This window comes from Chelonia mydas, chromosome 14, assembly GCF_015237465.2.
Source record: "Chelonia mydas isolate rCheMyd1 chromosome 14, rCheMyd1.pri.v2, whole genome shotgun sequence".
Lineage (NCBI taxonomy): Eukaryota > Metazoa > Chordata > Testudines > Cheloniidae > Chelonia > Chelonia mydas.
In genome coordinates, this window is record NC_051254.2 from 36,365,416 (window position 1) to 36,385,412 (window position 19,997).

General features: G+C 52.5%; 3 protein-coding genes across 3 annotated transcripts in view; 2 read left to right on the forward strand and 1 right to left on the reverse strand.

The window, feature by feature from the left end:
• The window catches only part of LOC102936186 (butyrophilin-like protein 2), a 1,677,894-nt gene that overhangs the window by 308,159 nt on the left and 1,349,738 nt on the right, over window positions 1-19,997 (reverse strand).
• LOC114020220 (butyrophilin subfamily 1 member A1) overlaps window positions 1-19,997 on the forward strand; it is a 1,361,724-nt gene that overhangs the window by 83,914 nt on the left and 1,257,813 nt on the right.
• LOC122461320 (butyrophilin subfamily 1 member A1-like) overlaps window positions 1-19,997 on the forward strand; it is a 28,386-nt gene that overhangs the window by 5,385 nt on the left and 3,004 nt on the right. The window contains exons 3-6 of the mRNA XM_037914823.2: window positions 899-1,180; window positions 3,563-3,679; window positions 12,801-12,821; window positions 12,928-12,954. Coding sequence (XP_037770751.1) covers window positions 899-1,180; window positions 3,563-3,679; window positions 12,801-12,821; window positions 12,928-12,954 — 447 coding nt within the window. The remainder of the gene's footprint in view (window positions 1-898; window positions 1,181-3,562; window positions 3,680-12,800; window positions 12,822-12,927; window positions 12,955-19,997) is intronic.

Genomic DNA, 19,997 nt, shown 5'->3' on the forward strand with positions numbered 1-19,997 from the left:
ACCCGCGGGCCATCTGCCCGCTGCTCCCACCAGCTGTCCCAGCCGCTGCCTGCCCGCCGGCTGCCTGCTCACTGCTCCCATTGCCCGCTGCTCCCGCCAGCCACCTGCCCGCTGCTCCCGCCGGCTGCCCCCACTGGCCGCCTGCCCGCTGCTCCCACCAGCCGCCTGCTCACTGCTCCCACTGGCCGCCCCCACCGATCACCTGCTCGCTGCTCCTGCCAGCCACCTGCTCGCTGCTCCCGCCTGCCACCCCCACTGGGTCGCTGCTCCCACCGGCTGGGTTAAGATAATTCAGATTAAGTTCATTTTATTTCAGTTTCGCTCATCAGTAAAAGTGTGATACGGTGCAGAAGGCATTACCTTAACCCTGCATTTTTTTGTTATCTAATATGTGTATTTCATGGGTGTGAGTGTGGGTGTGTTTCCTGTCTCTCAGTGAAGTCCAGTTTTCTGCTGCCAACTTCTACGTTCTGGAAGGGTACAAGGCACAGCCGAGGCAACCTGAACTCCCCAGTAACAAAGTTTTTTGGTAGTGAATTAATTGAAGGTTTGTCTGTACATACACATGCACTGGTTACAATGAAGTAGTGCAAAACCCTCTATGGACACTCTTAAATGGTTTGGAAATGGCTTATATTAATTAAGCTTGACTCGATTCCTTCTTGATTTAAGAGTGTCCACACAGGGTTTTGCACCGGTTTAAGAAAACCACTTTAACTAAACTGGAGCAAGTATGTGCATAGAACAGCCCTGACATTAAGATTAATTCTATCAAATTGGAATCTGGCCAGTTTAACTCAGCAACTGCATCCATGGACTCACATTCAATTCTCAGTTTAATAGGAAATGGCTTTTGATAACTGTAGGATTATCACAAGTTTATTTATTTCTTCTGTAGGTTTGGGCTCTGCTCCTGCCATCTCTGTGGAGGGACATCAGGATGGAGGGATCCGGGTTGTGTGTCGATCAGCCGGATGGTACCCAGAACCCGAGGTGCTGTGGAGAGACCTCCAGGGGCAGCTCTTACCATCAGCCCCTGAAAAAATATCCCAAGAGTCCAATGGCCTGTTTCAAACAGAGATTGCCATTGTTATAACAGAAGAGTCCAACCAGAAAGTGTCCTGCTGTGTCAGGAACCCCCAACTCGACCAGGAGAGAGAGTCAGAGATTTCCATAGCAGGTCAGTGCCTGTCCGTGCCGCATTTGGATAGATTGAGATGTTGCAGACATGGGCAGAGAATATTTATTATTGTGACTCCTGTTTTATTGGCCTGAACCTTCAAGGTGCTGAGCACGTCTTGTAAAGTCCTGAACAACCTCAGTTCTCTTTGGATATGTCTACACTGCAATTCAAAACCCGCTGGTGGCCCAGGCCAGCTGGCTCAGGCTAAGGGCCTCGGGCTAAGCGGCTGTTAAATTGTGGTGTAGATGTTCGAGCTTGGGCTGGAGACCAGGCTCTAGGACCCTGAGAAGTCGGAGGGTCCCAGAGCTCAGGTTTCAGCCTAAGCCCCAATGTCTTCACAGCAATTAAACAGTCCCTTAGCTGAGCCAGTGAGCCTGAGTCAGTTGGCACGGGCCAGCTGAGAGTGTCTAATTGCAATCTATACATAACCTTTGACTCCAGTTGGAGTTGAGGGTATTTAGCACCATGGACCAGATTTTCAGAACAGCTCAGCACTCAGCAATCACTTTTCTGCTCAGTGGGGCTGGCAGAGGGAATTCTCCTCTGTTCTTGTGGTGTACTGTGGACTGTGTTGGAATTGCAAGCTATCACTTTAAGAGTGGGGGGTTTTCCAGGTCCTGTTTTCAGGCTCGGGGGCTCTGTAGCAAAGTGTGTGAGCAGAATCAGGGCTTGTCTACAGGAACAGTTAGTTTGTGGCAAGCGGGGGTGTAAATACACCTCTCACTAGCCTGGCGCGCACTAACTGTCTGTGTGGACCCTGCTACATGCACTAAAAATTCCAAGGTGTTCTTTGATCTACCCCACTTTGAAACGGGAACAGATCAACGTGCACCAGGGAACTTTTAGTGCAGTGCAGCAGGGTGCACACAGTCCATTAGAGCACGGTGGATTGACACCCCAGCCTGCCGCACACTAACTCTGCCTATGGACGAGACACCGTAAGGCAAGGTGGGGTGAGTTGTGCCTGCTGCCTTAGGGAGGCCCCCCCACTCTGTTCTGGGGTTCTTGTGTATTCAGATTCTGGATTCTAAGAAATAAAGTCATGATACACTGCAACCTTCCAGCAGGAGTATTTATGTTTGTATCTCACTCTGTGTGTGTGTGTGTGTGTGTGTGTGTGTGTGTGCGAGTGCACTGTGAGGATCACAGTTCTCAGTGGGGGCGGGGGAGGGAATTCTCCTTTGTTCTCGGTGAGAGTTGTGGGTGCTGAATATTTATGAAAATCTGGGTAATAAAGTCATTTTTCCTGACTAGCACAAGAGAGCCCTGAATATGGTCTGAGCGTTGCTACTTAGACTACATCTGAAAATACCAGCAATAAAAGTTCAAGCCCAAAATATGCAGAAACAAAATCTTACCTAAGAGCACCTTAATTTTGAGAAAAAAAGTTTGCGATTTTATGTGTTATTATCTGGTTACTCTCGAATGAATATTTCATCACTATAATTGTAAGAATGTTGTATTTGTAAAGCACTTTTTGTCTGAGGTCTCATCGTGCTGCACTGCTGGTTAGTCCATGATATACCCAGTATTACCTGATTGTTATGTTCACAGCACACACACGGAGAGTTAGAAACAAAACATAAATACTCTTCCTGAAAGGCTGCAATGTAACACTGCTTTATTTCTGAGAATCCAGAACTCTAACATGCCACAGCCAAATACAGAGAGAGACAAAGCAGGCTGCTCCCTAAGGCAGAGTGGCAGAACCAAACCCATCCTGCTCTAGGCTGGCTTTTTGCAGACTGACTGCAGAGGACCCAGATGTACGCTCCCTACAGAGCCCCTTAGCCTGCAATTAGGACCAGGAATCCCCTCAGGTATTCAAGTTTTAGCTTATAATTTTTACACAGTTTTCAATACACCGCACTAATCACTTAGCAAGGACCCAGGGAAGAGGACTCGGGAGGAATTATTACTCTGAATCTCCAGGCTCAACTTTTGTTTTTATTAAAATCCTGCATTAACATATTTTAGGCCAGATTCTTTCATGTGGCTGAGGAGAGTCGGGGGTGTCAGGAAGCTGGTCACAACTCTCTGATTCTGAGGGCCAGTCTGCACTGGCTGCAGCCTTGGGATCGCTTAGAGCAGCCTAGGGAATGCCTGAACTTATGTCAGTGGGGGATAGGAGTAGCATAATGGAGCTGCACCCTACCCCCTCCCTACCCCCAACATGCCCCCTCCCATTAATTAACCATGTTCAGTAACCAGGCTAAAGCTTGGGCTCTCACTGGTTTAATAATAAAGCACAGAGGAGCCACATCTCACTGTGTATTTCCCTGTGAGATTCTTTTAACTAGTCACAGTGTCACCTTTGTCAATGTCCTGCCTTCGTTCTGCATGTGTTTGCTCCCAAGTCAATGGCACTTTCTCTTGCAGAGCTGTTTTTCCCGCGAGTCAATCCCTGGATGGTGGCTCTGGGTGTGATCCTGGTTCTCCTGGCTGTTCTCATCCCCCTGGCCAGTTACTGCTTCTGGAGGCAGCACAGAGCAAAAGGTTAAGTAACAAGAGGCGGGAACTTGGTGAGAGAGAGAGAGAGATTTTAAAAAAACAACAACAAGGAGTACTTGTGGCACCTTCGAGACTAACAAATTTATTTGGGCGTAAGCTGTCATGGGCTAGAACCCACTTCATCAGATGCATGGAGTGGAAAATACAGTAGCAGGTATAAATATACAGCACATGAAAAGATGGGAGTTACCATACCAAGTGGGGGGTCAGTCTAACGAGACAATTCAATTAACAGTAGAATACCAAGGGAGGAAAAATCACTTTTGTAGTGGTAATGAGTGTGTCCCATTTCAAACAGTTAACAAGAAGGTGTGAGTAACAGTAGGGGGAAATTAGTACGGGGGAAATTAGGTTTTGTAGTGACCCATTCACTCCCAGTCTTTATTCAGGCCTTATATGATGGTGTCCAGTTTGCAAATTAATTCCAGTTCTGCAGTTTCACATTGGAGTCTGTTTTTGAAGTTTTTTTGTTGAAGAATTTCCACTTTTAGGTCTGTTATTGAGTGACCAGGGAGGTTGAAGTGTTCTCCAACTGGTTTTTGAATGTTATAATTCCTGATGTCAGATTTGTCTCCATTTATAAATAAATGAATAAAGAGCCCCCTCCTACACCCAAACTCCATCCTGGAGCCTGCACCCCAAACCCCTGTCCCATCCTCGGCCCCACCCCAGAGCCCACACCCCCATCTGGAGCCCACACCCCAACCCCCTGCCCCAGCCCTGAGCCGCCGCCTGCACTCCAAACCCCTTGGCTCCAGCCTGGAGCCCTCTCCTGCACCCAAAACCCCTCATCCCCCTCATCCATTCCAGATGGATCACTCACCTCCTCCCACACCTCAACCCCCTGCCCCAACCTGGAGCCCCATCCCGCACTCTGAACCCTTCATTTCTGGCACCGCTCCAGAGCCTAGGGGAAGCCCCGAGCCTCCACGCCCCACCCCCTGCCTGTGGGGCTGTGTGTGGCCCCCGACTATTTTTTTCTGCAGGTCAGTGGCCCCTGATAGAAAAAGGTTCCCCACCCTTGCTTTAACAGATACGTTATGTGGGTTGAGTCCATGTTTAGGTGGCAGGGATTAACTCCTTTTGAGTTGTATGTAAAAGTCATGTATGTGCCCGGAGAGAGCTCTGTTGGGCTCATTTCCAAGCACTAAACAATCAATCAGAACAATTAACTGTCACTGTCTTGTTCCCTGGGCCTTTTAGAGAATTCTCCGCACCAGCTGCACTGGTGAGCTGTGGCTAGGATTGCTGTAATAAAACAAACTCACTCAGGATTTGCACGGCTGGTCTGAGACGCTGCTCACACTGGGCACAAAATGTCTCACTCAGGCTGTGCTCAGCAGTGATAGTGACCTGAGCATCCAGTTTAGGAAGGGCACGTCCACCCCATTCTTTGTTGGGACACCCACTATCTACCAAGCCCCTGGGGGGAGCTCTTCCCTGTTATCCCTAGGACCAAGGGGCAGACACCACCCACAAGTTCAGGAGCTGGCCTAGGATGGAGCTAGCAAGACCCTGTTCCTTATCCAGCCCAGGTCAAAGTCCCATTCCCATCGCTCTCTTCCCTCCCCCATCCCCACAGTCGGGAGCTGGACGGAGCTGGGGCCATTCAGGGGATGGGCACAGAGGGCACCAGACAGGGAACTCGATAAACAGAGACCTTCCCTCCCACAACAGCCATATCTGATGTGAGTGGGTCTAGGACTCAAGCAGCAGGGATGGCTGCTGTGACCCATAGAGGCCACAGCCTGTGGGGAGAGGCTGAACCACCCATCACTGCAGTTCAGTCCGAGGCAGCAGGGACGCAGAGGGCAGAGGCCTCCGCAGACAGACCTATCTGTGTGACCCATTTGTCCGGCTCTTTGTTTCTCTGTCTCATAACTACAGCGGAGCTGCGTTAAACAGTACTAGGAACTTCACCATACATGTGATGGAATGAAATCCAGCCTCTCCCCCTTTTCTCTTTCTATGTCGCACTGACACAGATGAGCTGGGAAGGGGCAATTTACAGAAATGGCATCCTGAGCCCAGGGCCTGAGCAGCTCTGTCTAGCAGCCCACACGGGCCAGGCTCATTGCTGGAGACTATAAGACTTGTCCAGTATTTAACAGGATCTCTCACTTGGGATCCCCCCTTCCACAGCCATGTAAAGAGGGAAGGGGCAGGATTTCACCCTCAGTGACCGTGTGCTGCGTGTCTCTGTGTGTGTGTGTTTGCTCTCATATCCAGGAGGCATTTCCTATCGGGGGAGGGGAAGGAAAGGGAAATGTATCTCCTCTCTCCCTTCCTGTTTTAGCATAAGAGTGGTCACTCTGTATTTGGATGGAGGGAATTGAATTCACTGTTCCTCACCCCAGCAACCTTTGATGACAGGTAGCTGCCCCACTGCCTTCTGCCCCAGTGTCTGCCATTGCCCCACTGTCCCCCTCCTCAGTACCAGTCCTTGCATCCAGCTATTAGGGAGAAGCACGTGAGCTGGATGTTTCTGTTAAAATGATCAGCAGTGAGATAATTGCAAATCGTGACAATTAAATTGTCATCGATCAGGCTTTAACGTCAGCATCCCAACCCCACTGTGATGAGTGTGAGCAGCAAACAGCGCTGCCTGCAGACTCAGGCAGATCTCATTGGGCTGGAGCACTGCTTACACCAGGTCACTTGCTCAGTGCTACCTTCATGCCCAGAAAGGTTAGACACATTTTAATAAATGGAGCGTGAGATTTTCACCCACACTTCAACTCCTTTATGGTCAGTAAAAGGACCAGAGCAGCATAACTGGGCTCCAAAAGGCCTGGATCCAGCTGTGGGAGGATTCCTCCAGTGCAGGCAGTGCAGAGAACATCTGCAGGCTGCCCTCTGAGGACCCACTCACAAGCCCTGTTGTAGGGGTGTAGGGGAGATGGGCCTGGGAACAAGAGGGGGGTGTCAAGAGGGGGTCCCAGGGCACAGCGCTGCAGAGATCCTGGGCTGCCCTGGGCTGCTGCCCATATGCACCCAGGGAAAGGCTGCTGTAACTAAAGGCACAAGTTAAGCCAGAAAAACTCACTCCCATTACGGAATAAGAGTATTCATATGGAGCACTACGCTGGTATAACATGAGTGGTTTAAATGCCCAACTTATTTTATACTGGTGTAACTTTGCCCTGCGGGCAAGCCCTGAATTACAGTGGTAGCTGCTTAAAGCTGCCTGAGCCCTCAAGTGCCCCTGGGCTGCAGGTTCTGAGCACAGAATCTCACCCTGAAAGTTTAGATCATGGAGCACAATTACCTGGCAAATCTTTTAACTACAGGGTTGCCCAATTCATAGCTTACATAGGACCAGTGGTACCCCAGGCTGGGCTCCTCCCCCCTCCCCTCACCTTCAACTCTGTCCCTCTTCTCCCCACTCTGGCTGTAATCCTATTGAGTTTGGTGAAAAGCAGAAAACTGGAAAAACTAATTTCCACTAAAATCAGGCTTTTTTGATTTTCACCCATATCAACAGAGTTCAGACCAGAGCGGGGATGAGAACGGCCTGGCTGGAATATGGGGGTGAGGAAACCAGCTGGGTGTCCGGCTGACACTGGGGCAAGAAGCCCAGCTGCGGAGGGGGTGTCATAAACATACAGCTAACCTCTAATCACTCAGTGACAGACTTAAAGGTGGCAATTTTGCAACAGAAAAGCTTCAAAAACAGACTCCAACGAGAAGCCCCCGAACTTGAATTCACATGCAAACTAGATACCATTAACTTAGGTTTGAACAGAGACTGGGAATGGCTCAGTCATTACGCTAATTGAATCTATTTCCCTATGTTAAGTATCCTCACACCTTCGTGTCAACTGTCCAAAATGGGCCATCTTGATTATCACTTCAAAAGTTTTTTTTTCCCGGTGCTGATAATAGCTCCTCTTAATTAATTAGTCTCTTACAGTTGGTATGGGTACTTCCACCTTTTCATGTTCTCTGTGTGTATATATATATCTTCTTACTATATGTTCCATTCTGTGCATCTGATGAAGTGGACAGTAGCCCACGAAAGCTTATGCTCAAAAAAATGTGTTCATCTCTAAGGTGCCACAAGTACTCCTGTTCTTTATACAGCTAAGGGTAGCATAAAATCCCTCCTTTAACTGTAAAGGGTTAAGAAGCTCAAATAACCTGGTTGGCACCTGACCAAAAGGATCAATAAGGGGAGAAGATACTTTCAAATCTGTGGGGGAAGGTTTTTGTTTTGGGCTGTGGTTGTTCTCTTGGGAGACAAAGAGAGAGACCAAGCAAGTAATCCAGCTCCTACTGAATGGTACATCTAAAATGACAGAAATAGTAAGTAATAGCAAGGAAATGCGTTAGAGTATCTTTTGTTTTAGCTTGTGAATTTTCCCTGTGTTAAGAGGGAGGTTTATCCCTGTTTTTTGTAACTTTGAAGTTTTTCCTAGAGGGGAATCCTCTGTGTTTTGAAATCTTATTACTCTGTAAAATTACCTTCCATCCTGATTTTACAGAGGTGCTTCTTTTACTTTTTTTTCTTTATAATAAAGTTCTGGTTTTTTTAAAGAATCTGATTGGTTTTTAGTGTCCTAAAAACCCAGGGATTTGGTCTGTGCTCACCTGTACCAATTGGTGAGGATATTATTCTCAAGCCTCTTCAGGAAAGGGGGTGAAGGGGTTTGGGGGGAATATTTTGGGGAACAGGAACTCCAAGTGGTTCTTTTCCTTGAATCTTTGTCTAACTCACTTGGTGGTGGCAGTGAATACCGTCCAAGGACAAGAAGGGATTTGTGCCTTGGGGAAGTTTTAACCTAAGCTGGTAGAAATAAGCTTAGGGGATCTTTCATGCGGGTCCCCACATCTGTACCCCAGAGTTCAGAGTGGGGAGGGAACCCTGATAGGGGGTGACTGGAGTGGGATGAGGGGTGCACTAACCCTAACTCTAACCTCCCCCTCACCTTAAACCCTAACCCTGAGGTCACTGCCTCACCCTGGATCCTGAGGGATCAAATGGTGAGTTTAGTGGAAATCAGGCTTCTACAGTTCTTCAGTTTTCACCAAAGTCAGTAGGTTTCTGCTCACGGAAGCCTAGAGCACACCCTAAAAGGCTGGAGCTGATGGGACGTGGTTTTCAAAAGTTATCCCATTGCAGACAGACAGAAACACCATCGAGTTCAGTGTGGAGCCTCCCTTCACTCAGGCAAAAGGGAAAGGAGATGGCCCTTTACTTGGCATTTTAACCACATTATGCGTTGTGTCCCCCGTATAATGCGGGCAGTGGGAATAGCTAGGCAGAGCGCCCCTGTGTGAGTTTTACTTTCTACCAGCAAAACAATGACTCCAATGAGTTTGCAATAATTGAGTTAAATCTTCTGCCTAAACACTTCTGTTATTCACTTCCAGTGGCACATGGGGCAGAGAAAGGAAGGTCCCTTTGTTCATTTCACTGGGGAAGGGAGGGGGAATCTCAGACTTTACAAGAAGTTTCATAGACCCTCTGGGCAGCTCTCAGAGCTCTCACTGTGAACAGAAAGTCAGTTTGGTTTGTGCGGCGCACAGAGAAGCTCTGCCCCTCGTCCCTCACACTCAGGACATGGAATGAACAGACCCAAACCCCACTCCCTGAACTCCCAGGGGTTTATTGCTCCCACTCAGCCAGGGGAGGGAGCGGGTTTGGCTCACTCTGCCCTCTGTGTAGCCAGCACTGTGCCCATGCTGTGAGCTGGCTGTAGTCCTTAACATCCCCGGTGTGACCTGACAGGCAGAAGGTGGCCAGGGACATGGTGGCTGATGATGTCATTGTGCTGTTTGCTACAGTATCACTCTGCCCATTCTCTCTCCTGTGCTGATTGGCTGTGGGCTCCACCCCCCTCCCACCCAGTACCGTCACCCCAATGATCGACTAATCTGCACCCAGGGAGAGTTCACTTCCCTCAAATCCCTCCTGACCCCCATCAGTTAATGCTTGGTTTGCGCCCTGAAGCAGGAGGGGGTTTCTTTCCTTTCCAGAATGCTTGCGTTTTTGAGAATTATCATGACTCTGGATATTTGCATTTCTCTATCAGTACCTGAGCCTTTCGAATCCTTTGTCCATTTGGGGTTTTTCCTTGCTTGTCTGTTTTGTTTTAACCCTACTCAGTGTAAAACTGCATGTTCTCATTAGCCAAATAAATGTCCTTTTGGTTTATTTCCGTTAAACTCTTGTCCTCAATGGTATCTTGTGGCAAGGAGGTCCACAGGCTAATTATGCATCATGTAAACAATAGCATTTCCTCTAATAGTTTGAAATTTGCTACCTTTCAATTTAGTTGAGTATCCTCTTGTTCTTGTATTAGGAGGGAAGGTAGGTCTAAGAATCCAATTCTCATTCTCTCACTCACTGTTTTCTATATCTCTGTCATGTCTCCCATCTAAACTAAAATGTCCCATCTCTTTCAATCACTTTTTATATGGCTTTGCCTTCAGGGCTCTAATCATTATTATAGCCCGTCTCTGTAATATCCTTTCTGAGACAGGGTGACCAGTACCAGTGAGGATGTATATAAGTGTGATTTTCTGTCCTGTTCTTTGTGCATCCTGATGCTTCATTCTTTAAATACCACTGCACATTGAGCAGAGCTCTTCACAGAGGGGTCCACAGTGATGCCCAGGTCTTTTTCCTGAGTGTTTTAAAGCCAATAACCTCCAAGCATAGGTCTAATTATCCTAGTAATGTTCGTTACCTTCCATTGACCCACACTGAATTTCATCAGCCATCATTTTATCCAAGCTTGGTCTCTCTGAAATAACTCAGACTTTTTTGGTAACCCAAATAATTCTGTGTCATCTGCAAGTTTTGCCACTTTAGGGCTTATCCTTTGTTCCAAGTCACTGATAAACAGACCAGGGGTTCTCCAACTTCATTGCACTGTGACCCCCTTCTGACAACAAAAATTACTACACGACCCCAGGAGGGGGGGCTGAAGCCTGAGCCCACCTGAGCCCCATCCCGTGGGTGGGGGGTCAGGGCCAAAGCTGAATCCCAAGTGCTTCCATCCCAGACAGGGGACCTGTAATCTGAGCCCCAATACCCAGGGCTGAAGCCCTAGGGCTTCAGCTTCAGCACCGGGTGGTGGGACTCGGGCATCGGCCCCAGGCCCCAGCAAGTCTAAGCCGGCCCTGGCAACCCCATTAAAACAGGGTCACAACCAACTTTGGGGTCTTGACCCACAGTTTGAGAACTGCTGAAATAGACTAAACACCAGTCCTAATACCCAACTTTGAGGCACCCCACTGCTAACCTTTTTACATATGAAAATTGACTATTTATTCCTACTCTTTGTTTTCTGTTGTTTAGCTGGTTTCTGATCCAGGAGAATACTTCTCACTCCATGATGACTAATGTCTGCACTACAGAGCTTATAACGCCAGAGCTGAACCGATGCAGCCGTGCCACTGTAAGATCTCTAGTGGAGCCATTCGATGCCGACGGGAGAGAGTTCTCCCATCGGTATAATGATTCCCCTCCAGCGGGCGGTGGTAGCTATGTGGGCAGGAGTTTCTCCCACCAACATAGTGCTGTGCACACTAACACTTATGTCAGTGTAACTTATGTTGCTCAGGGGGTGGAATATTCACAATCCTGAGTGACATAAGTTTTGCAAACATAAGTGGTAGTTCAGACAGCCTTAGTCTCCTTCATAACCTTTTGTGAGGAACTTTTTCAAAGACTTTTTGAAAGTCCACATCAATTATGCCATTGGGTTCTCCTTTGTGCCACAACATACTGACATACTCAATGACATTTAATAGATTAGTGAGACATAAGCCTAGTCTATTCTAGGAATTTATCTTGGTATAGCTACGTTTTTCAGGAGTGTGAATAGAGTGTAAATCCACCAAGCTAACCCCTGGTATAGACAGTGCTAGGTCAACAGAAGAATCAACCTAGCTACTGACTTTGGGGGAGGTGGGTTACCTATGACGATGGGAGAATCCCTCCCCTCAGCGTAGGTAGTGTCTATGCTGAAGCCCCCCAGCAGCCGTGGTGCAGCTGCACTGCTGTAGGGGCTTAAGTGTAGACAAACCCACAGTTTTCTTTTCCAGCTGTGCTAGTTGGACTTTTCCCCATCATTCTCACATAGCTGATTTAGAATTCTGTTTTAGTTTTTGTTTCAACCAGTTTACCAGGTAGTGACGTAAGGCTCACTGGGCTGTAATTCGCAGAATTACTCCTGCCAAATTTGTAAAGCTGGGTACAACATTCCCAACCCTCTGAATCTCCAGAATAGTAGCTGATTTTAATGAGAGATGCGTATTATTGTTTGCAGCTCAGCCATATCGCTCTGACGTCATTTCAGAACTCCTGGGCGTTTGCCACCTGGCAGGGATCCACGCTGCTCTTGGTGGCTGCTGGCTCTTTAACTTATCAGTTGTTCCAATATCTCCTCTTCACACCTCAATCCCTGACATTCATTTCATGAACAGAGCAGCTCCAGGGCAGGTCTCTCCCCAACACTCTCTGTGGCAAAAACTGAGGCAAAGAAACCAGTCAGTCTCTCAGCATTGTCCCTACCCTTCCCAATTGCTCCCTTTCCCCCCTGTGGATCCATCGATTTCCTCACAGGCTTCCTGATTCTGATGGACTGAAATAATTCCCTGGTATTTGTTTTATATCTCTGGCCGTTCACTCCGCTGATTCCATTTTAGCCTCCTAATTCCCATCATGCACTTCACCCGATGTACTTTATGCTCCTTTCTACTGGCTTCACAGGGTTAATATTTCCACTTGCTGAGGGGTCCCTGTTTGGCTCTAACAACCTCTTGCGCCTGGCCGGGTGGTGTTACAATATTTCTCCCCTTGCTAATTCCTTTGCTGCTCAGGCAGTGCCAGGCTCTGGTTGCTGACGTAGCCTCCAGGCTGAGTCTAAGGATTTTAACTTCCCTGCTTTAAAGTCTTTTTGACTCACTTCTCTTCTGCAAGATAATGTGATATGAGGGTTACCAGACAGCAAGTGTGAAAAAGCGGGATAGGGGATGGGGGGCTAATAGGCGCCTATATAAGACAAAGCCCCAAATATCGGGGCTGTCCCTATAAAATCAGGACATCTGGTCACTTTATGTGGTATTGACTCATTTCTCTTTGTTTTATTTTTAGACAAACTCCAGGCTGAGCTCAGTAAGTTCCGTTCCCCCCAGTATCACCCTTGTCTCATATTGTCTCCTGTTCAACGTGTTGGTGATCAGGGGAGTTCCCACCCCCTCTCTGTGTTTGGTTGCAGGGTGGTGGAGAAGCGCCCAGCTCTACGCAGGTACTGTACATAGCGCTGATATTTTATCCATGGTGAGACCCACCTCCCCCTGGGGGCTCTGTGCTCCTTTCCCTGCACAAAACGTTTTCCTATGACATTAAATAAGCTAGAGAAAGCAATGTCACTGGGGGCAGATGGAAAGGGGCAGACGACACCCCAGGTTTATTGCATAGCAGGGACATGCCCCCTTTGGGAAAGGGCTGATTGGTGAGGGAATACTGCCCCCTGGTGTCAGGGGTGAAAGTAAGTCGAGGGACTTACAGGTACGGGGCTGGGCTGGGGCCAGCTCTGGCCCCTGGAAGGGGCGGGGCCTTGAGGGGAAGGGGAGGGGCTGGGGGTCAGAGCCAGCCCCGGCCCACCCTATACTGGCAAGTGCCTCCTTCCCCCTCCCCTGCCCTCCCTTCTCCTCCGCTGGGGTAACAGCGGCAGCCGGGGGCTCTGGCAGTGGTTTAAAGGGCCCTGGGCGGTAGCGGCAGCTGGAGCTCTGGACCCTTTAAATCGTCCCCGGAGCCCCAGCCGCTGCTACCGCCCCAGGCCCTTTAAATCCTCCCCAGAGCCTTGGAGAAGCAGTGAGGGGGCTCCGGGGACGATTTAAAGGGCCCAGAGCTCAGCCGCCGCGACCGCCCTGGGCCCTTTAAATCGCCGCCCCAGCCCCGCCGCCGCTTCCCCAGGGCTCCGGCAGCAGGGCTCTGGCAGCAATTTAAAGGGCCGGGGGCTCCAGCCGCTGTGGGGAGCCGCAGGCCCTTTAAATTGCGCCTGGGGAAGCCGATCCACCCCAGTACGGCGCACCGGCTCTTGCCAGTATGCCGTACCGGGGCGTACCGGCTTACTTTCACCTCTGCCTGGTGTCACCTTTCCAGGGCGGTACCTGGGATCTGCAGAATGGACTTTCTTGTCTGTCCATCATTTGGGAAAACCTGGACAGGTTGGGTTGCCAACTTTCTAATCTCACAAAACCAAACAACCCTTCCCCGCCCCTGCCCCGAGGCTCTGCCCTTCCCCTTCTCCAAGGCCCCGCCCTCGCTCCCTCCATCCCCCCTCCCTCTGTCGCTCACTGTTCCCCACCCTCACTCACTTTCACCGGGCTGGTGCAGGGGTTTGGTGTGTGGGAGGGGGATGAGGGCTCCGGCTGGCGGTGTGGACTCTGGGGTGGGGCCAGGGATGAGGGGTTTGGGGTACAGGAGAGGGCTCCAGGATGGGGCAGGGGATTGAGGTGCAGGGGGGGATGGGCTCAGGGCTGGGGGTGTGGGCTCCAGGTGGGGCCAGAAATGAGGGGTTCAGGGTGTGGGAGAGGGCTCTGGGCTGGGGCAGGGGGTTGGGTGCAGGGGTGGTGAGGACTCCAGCTGGGGGTGCAGGCTCTGGGGTGGGGCCAGGGAAGAGCGGTTTGGGTTGCAGGAAGTGGCTCCAGGCTGAGGCCGAGGGGTTCAGAGTGAGGGAGGGGTGCGGGCTCTGGGGTGGGGCTGGGGATGAGGGGTTTGTGGTGAAGGACGGACGCCTGGCAACCTTGTGGACAGGCATCAAGCCTAGGTCCTGTCCACACGGCCCAGCAACACCCTGCTGAGCTGGGTACAGGCAGCCACATGCCAGCCCAGGCCCGTGGCAGGGACGCTGAGCTGCTATGGTCACTAACAGTGTTAACTCTGCCACGTGCCACACACCACGCCCCAGGAACAGCTGTAACCTAGACTCATGGCAATGCAGGGCTGCAAGGGACCTGGAGAGGTCACCTAGCCCAGCCCCTGGTGCTGGGGCACGGCCTACACCATCTCTGGCAGCAGTTTGTCAAGTCTGTTCTTATAAACCTCCAGTGATGGGGATCCTGCAGCCTCCCTCTGACCAGGTCCAGAGCTTCACTGCCCTGAGACGTAGAAAGTGTTTCCTCATCTCCAGCCTCAGTCTCCCTTGCTGCAGCTTGCACCCATTGCTCCTTGGACAGGCCCTCGCCCTGCCTGCTGCGGGCACTGGGGGTGTCACCAGGTGTGAGCATCGCTGTTATCGCACTGAATGGCTGGGGGCGCTGGGCTGGCTCAGGGGGGCAGTGAGGGAGCTGGGGCCTTTCACTCCCCAGTCACCGATCTCAGCCCAGGCTCAGAGTCCAGCTCCCAGCGAACAGGAGCTCATGTCATAATTCTCGTCAACGGCAGCCTGACCGGCCACCTCCGCAGGGAGGCCAAGGCCTGAAGGGGCCGCAGGGACGGTTCCTCCGCAGGGAGAGACTCCAGCAGGTGTCAGGGCTGAGCCACGTTGGCAGGACAGTGCGGGGCTCACATGGCCACTGTGACACCCTCGTACCCTCGATACCCAGAGCTCCAGCGGGAGGGGTGTAAACCCCACTTGTACCCCCAGCACTGACCTCACTGACACTCACTGACACTGCCCCAAGGCCCCCACTCCTTCCGGGGTTGGGGGGCGGGAATAAATGGCACTGGAAGAGAGGGGCCAGGAGACCATGGCCCCATCACTTTTACTGATAGGATGGCTAGGTCTCCCACTTTTTACCGGCTGTAAGGGCGAGCGATGGGGGGTGGGAGAGGGCAGAGAGGAGCTACCATGGGGGCAGGGTATTGGGGGGGAAGAGGCGGTGCAGGGGTGGAGTCTTGGGGAGAAGGGGCAGTGTGGGGGTGGGGTTTTGAGAAGAGGCAGTGTGAGGGCCGTGGTTCGGGGAGAAGGGGCTGTGTGAGGGCAGGGGTTCAGGGAGAAGGGGTGGTGCGGGGGCAGGAGATCCAGGAGAAAGACCCACACGGGAGGGCGGGGCCATGGTTCAGGCACCGGTGGCCCCTCTACTTTTCGGGAGCTTCCATCACTCCTGGGGAGAGTACCATCCCAGATCCTGATGCACCGGCACATCTGTGTATTTGCCGGGTGCACAGAGCTCTCCAGGTGGAGACACTTTCTCCCTGACCCAGGAATCGGTGCTGGGAGGCCCCACTGCCCAGGAGGCCAAGGGCTCTCGCTCCCCTGCCCTGAGGGTGAAGGGAGGGGCCCTGGGGCTGCTGTTCCCTGTCCCAGGAATGGGGTGAAGGAGATGTGGACACAGACAATCTCCCCGCTTGCGCTGTGAGGGGCAGACCTGGCTCCACGCTGGGATTCAGAGCCTGAGCTCCAGCCTGAGCCTGAACATCTGCGTGGCTATTTTTAGTGCCAAAGAGGGAGCCCCACAAGCCTGAATCTGTCCACCCTGTTCGGAGACTCGCTGCCGCGGGCTGTGTCCATGAACCCAGAGTGTGTCCAGAGTCTGGGTCTGAAAGTTCCCAGCGCGTCTGATCCAGGGCTGGTTAATGAGAGCGAGGGGGGCGCTGGCGCAGTCGTTAGATGGAGACACCGGAGCCCCTGGGGCTCTGGGACGGTCTCTGTGACCATTATCTGCTCTGGGAGACGCCCAGGTGCAGCTGCAGAGGGTCTGTGCCGCTAGCATCGTCCATGGGACAATCGCTCTGGGCAGAGTTCAGGCTGATTTGTGGGGGTCTCCATTTTCAGCCTGATTTTGGGGGTGAGATCAGGGGCTCAGGGGGAATTTTTTTACCCCGGGCAAATTAAATAGCAGCTCTGGAGTGTTTCATAGCTGATGTCCTGAGTCTGACCTGCCCGTAACTTTGCGTTTCTGGGGATGTTGATAGTCACTCATTGCAAGTCACTGGGATTTGGGCTCCAAAGTTGCTCAGACAGGTTTACAGTGAAGCTGGGTGAAATGTTTTGGACAAATAGTTTATTTGCTGCAAAATTATATTTCGGGTCGACAGAAACTATTCGTGAATCCATGTCGAGTTTGCTGAGGAGTTTCAATGAAGAGAAAGGTGCCGCCACTTCCCTTCCAGCCTTTAGCCCCGTGGCTGGGCCCTCAGCGGGGAGCCCCCGGTTCAATCCCCCCATGGGACGCCATGAGGGCTTGAGCTGCTGGGCTCTGGGGGTCTGATGACGTCCCCCTGTGTCTAAACACTGCCCTGGGCACTGGCCAGAGCGTGGGAGTGAGACTGACTCTGCAGCCCAGTGGGTTGGGCCTCACCTGGGAGCCCAGCGTCCAGCTCCCCTGCTCCAGTCACCCTGTAATTATTGATCCATAACCCCAGTGGCGGGAGGGGTTACGGCCCCTGGCACACCAGTGTCTCAGGCCATGTCTGCCGGGGTTTCCTTGCACTGGTGCAAACCCACAAGGCAGACTGGCTGTGCGGATGTGAACTGGGACTGGTGCCTGGTGCAGCTTCCCCCAGATGGACGGGACAGTAAGTGGGGAAATGCCCCCTCCCCTCCCCACTGCCCTGGCCTCATTAGCAACAGCATATTAGTACGCATTTACACACACACACCCCCGAATCCTCCACTGCACTGCCGCCCCAGTGAGCCCAACCCAGACCACTGCCCCATGTCGGACGGGCTGGGCCAGGAGAGGGGAGGGGCTGGCTGTGGGGTTTGCCTGGCTGGAAGGTGGTGCCCATGGGGCCCGCCAGCATGGAGAGTCCCAGCTGCGCCCCCTGGGGCAGGGCCGCACCCCCACTGTGTGTGGGACCAGCACCAACCTGCTCTAAGCGAGAAACCAACCACACATGACCCCAAAGCAAGAGAGATTCCCTGTGGCCTGCCTCTCCCTCACCCCTCTGGCTCCTGCCCCTCCCTTACCCTTTTCTCACCCCTGTGCCCACCTGGACCCTGCGTCTATTCGGACCCCTCCTCCTCGCCCCTCCCCTTCTTCCCACCCACTTTCTGCTTCCTTAGCCCCCTCTGCCCCACACTTTGCCTCCCTGGCATGTGCCCTTGCCTTCCACCCACCTCTGCCCCACCGGAAACCCCCCTCCCTTCCCCCCCTTCCCTCCTGGCACCTTCCTCTCTCCCCCAAACATCCTCTGCACCTTGGAGCCCACCCATCACTTCACACCACCGCTATATCCTGGCATCCACCTCTCCCCTTTCCCTCCTCTGCTGCCATGTCTCCCACCCTTTCCCTCACTCCCATCTGCTTCCCTGGTGCCTGCCACTTAGAATATCAGGGTTGGAAGGGACCCCAGAAGGTCATCTAGTCCAACCCCCTGCTCAAAGCAGGACCAAGTCCCAGTTAAATCATCCCAGCCAGGGCTTTGTCAAGCCTGACCTTAAAAACCTGTAAGGAAGGAGATTCTACCACCTCCCTAGGTAACGCATTCCAGTGTTTCACCACCCTCTTAGTGAAAAAGTTTTTCCTAATATCCAATCTAAACCTCCCCCATTGCAACTTGAGACCATTACTCCTCGTTCTGTCATCTGCTACCATTGAGAACAGTCTAGAGCCATCCTCTTTGGAACCCCCTTTCAGGTAGTTGAAAGCAGCTATCAAATCTCCCCTCATTCTTCTCTTCTGCAGACTAAACAATCCCAGCTCCCTCAGCCTCTCCTCATAAGTCATGTGCTCTAGACCCCTAATCATTTTTGTTGCCCTTCGCTGGACTCTTTCCAATTTATCCACATCCTTCTTGTAGTGTGGGGCCCAAAACTGGACACAGTACTCCAGATGAGGCCTCACCAGTGTCGAATAGAGGGGAACGATCACGTCCCTCGATCTGCTCGCTATGCCCCTACTTATACATCCCAAAATGCCATTGGCCTTCTTGGCAACAAGGGCACACTGCTGACTCATATCCAGCTTCCCTCACCCCCTCTGCCCCCTGATGGCCATCCCACCCCTCACCCTCTTCTGCTGTCCTGGCTTCTGCCCTTCTAACTCCCCTCAGCCCTCCTGGCACCTGCCTCTCTCCCCACCCTCTCTGACCCCTGGCATGCACCCCTTCCTTCACCCCCCTGTGCCCAACCCTCCTCTAGCCCCACTCTGACCCCCTGGCACCTGCCTCTCCCTAATGCCGTCTCCTAACAGCTCCCTCTACCCACCTGCCCCTGCCTCTCTACTCGCCCCTCTCTGCCCCCTGGTGCTTGTCCCTCCCCTCCTCTGCCCTCTCTATGTCTGCCCTTCTGCTCAACCCCCTCGGCACCTACCCTTTCCCTTACCCCCTCACCCTTCTGGTGCCGACCCCTTCCCTCCTTCCCCCTGACCCCCCAAACACCTGACCCTCCCCTTGACCCCTTCCTCCCTCACCACCCTCTGCCCCACTGACCTCACTCACCTCTCGCCCCTCTGCCACCATCATCCATGCCACCTTCTCTTTATTTCTCACCTCTGCCCCTCCCCTCGCCCTCTGGCTCCATGACACCTGCACCCCTCACCACCCCTCTAGTCCCCTGGTGCCAGCTCCTCCTCTGCCCCAAGTCTCAGCTCTACCCTTGCCCCATCTGCCTCCCTGGTGCCTGTCATTTCCTTTGCCCCCTCTGCCCGGCTGGTGCAAGTCCCTTCCCTCGCCCCCCTTTGGACCCCTGGTCTCTGCCCTTCCCCTCACCTCAGCACTGCCCCGCCCCTCCCCTCACCCTCTTCTAATCTCTGGGTCCCACCCCTCCCTTCATCTTCCCTCTGCCCCCCTGGTGCCCACATCTCCCTTCATAGAATCATAGAATCATAGAATATCAGGGTTGGAAGGGACCCCAGAAGGTCATCTAGTCCAACCCCCTGCTCGAAGCAGGACCAATTCCCAGTTAAATCTTCCCAGCCAGGGCTTTGTCAAGCCTGACCTTAAAAACCTCTAAGGAAGGAGATTCCACCACCTCCCTAGGTAACGCATTCCAGTGTTTCACCACCCTCTTAGTGAAAAAGTTTTTCCTAATATCCAATCTAAACCTCCCCACACTCCCTTCACACTCCTCTGCCCCCATAGGTCCTGCCCTTCTTCACACCCCTCTCTCTGCCCCCCTTCTGCTCACCTGCTCCCTAACCCCCCATTCTGCCCCCCGGCACCAGTGCCTGCCCATTCGCTACCCCCCATGGTTCCACCTCCCCACTCCTCATCATCTTACCCCCTGGCAGCTCACCCTCCCCTTGACTTCCCCTGCCCCATTGGAGTTCCCCCATTCCCTCACACCCCTCTGCCCTCTGGTGCCCGCCCCTTCCCTTGGCCCCCACAGCCCCCTCGGGTCCATCTCCTTCTTCTCCCACGGAGCCCACCCCTCCCCACCACCCCCTGCAGCCCCCG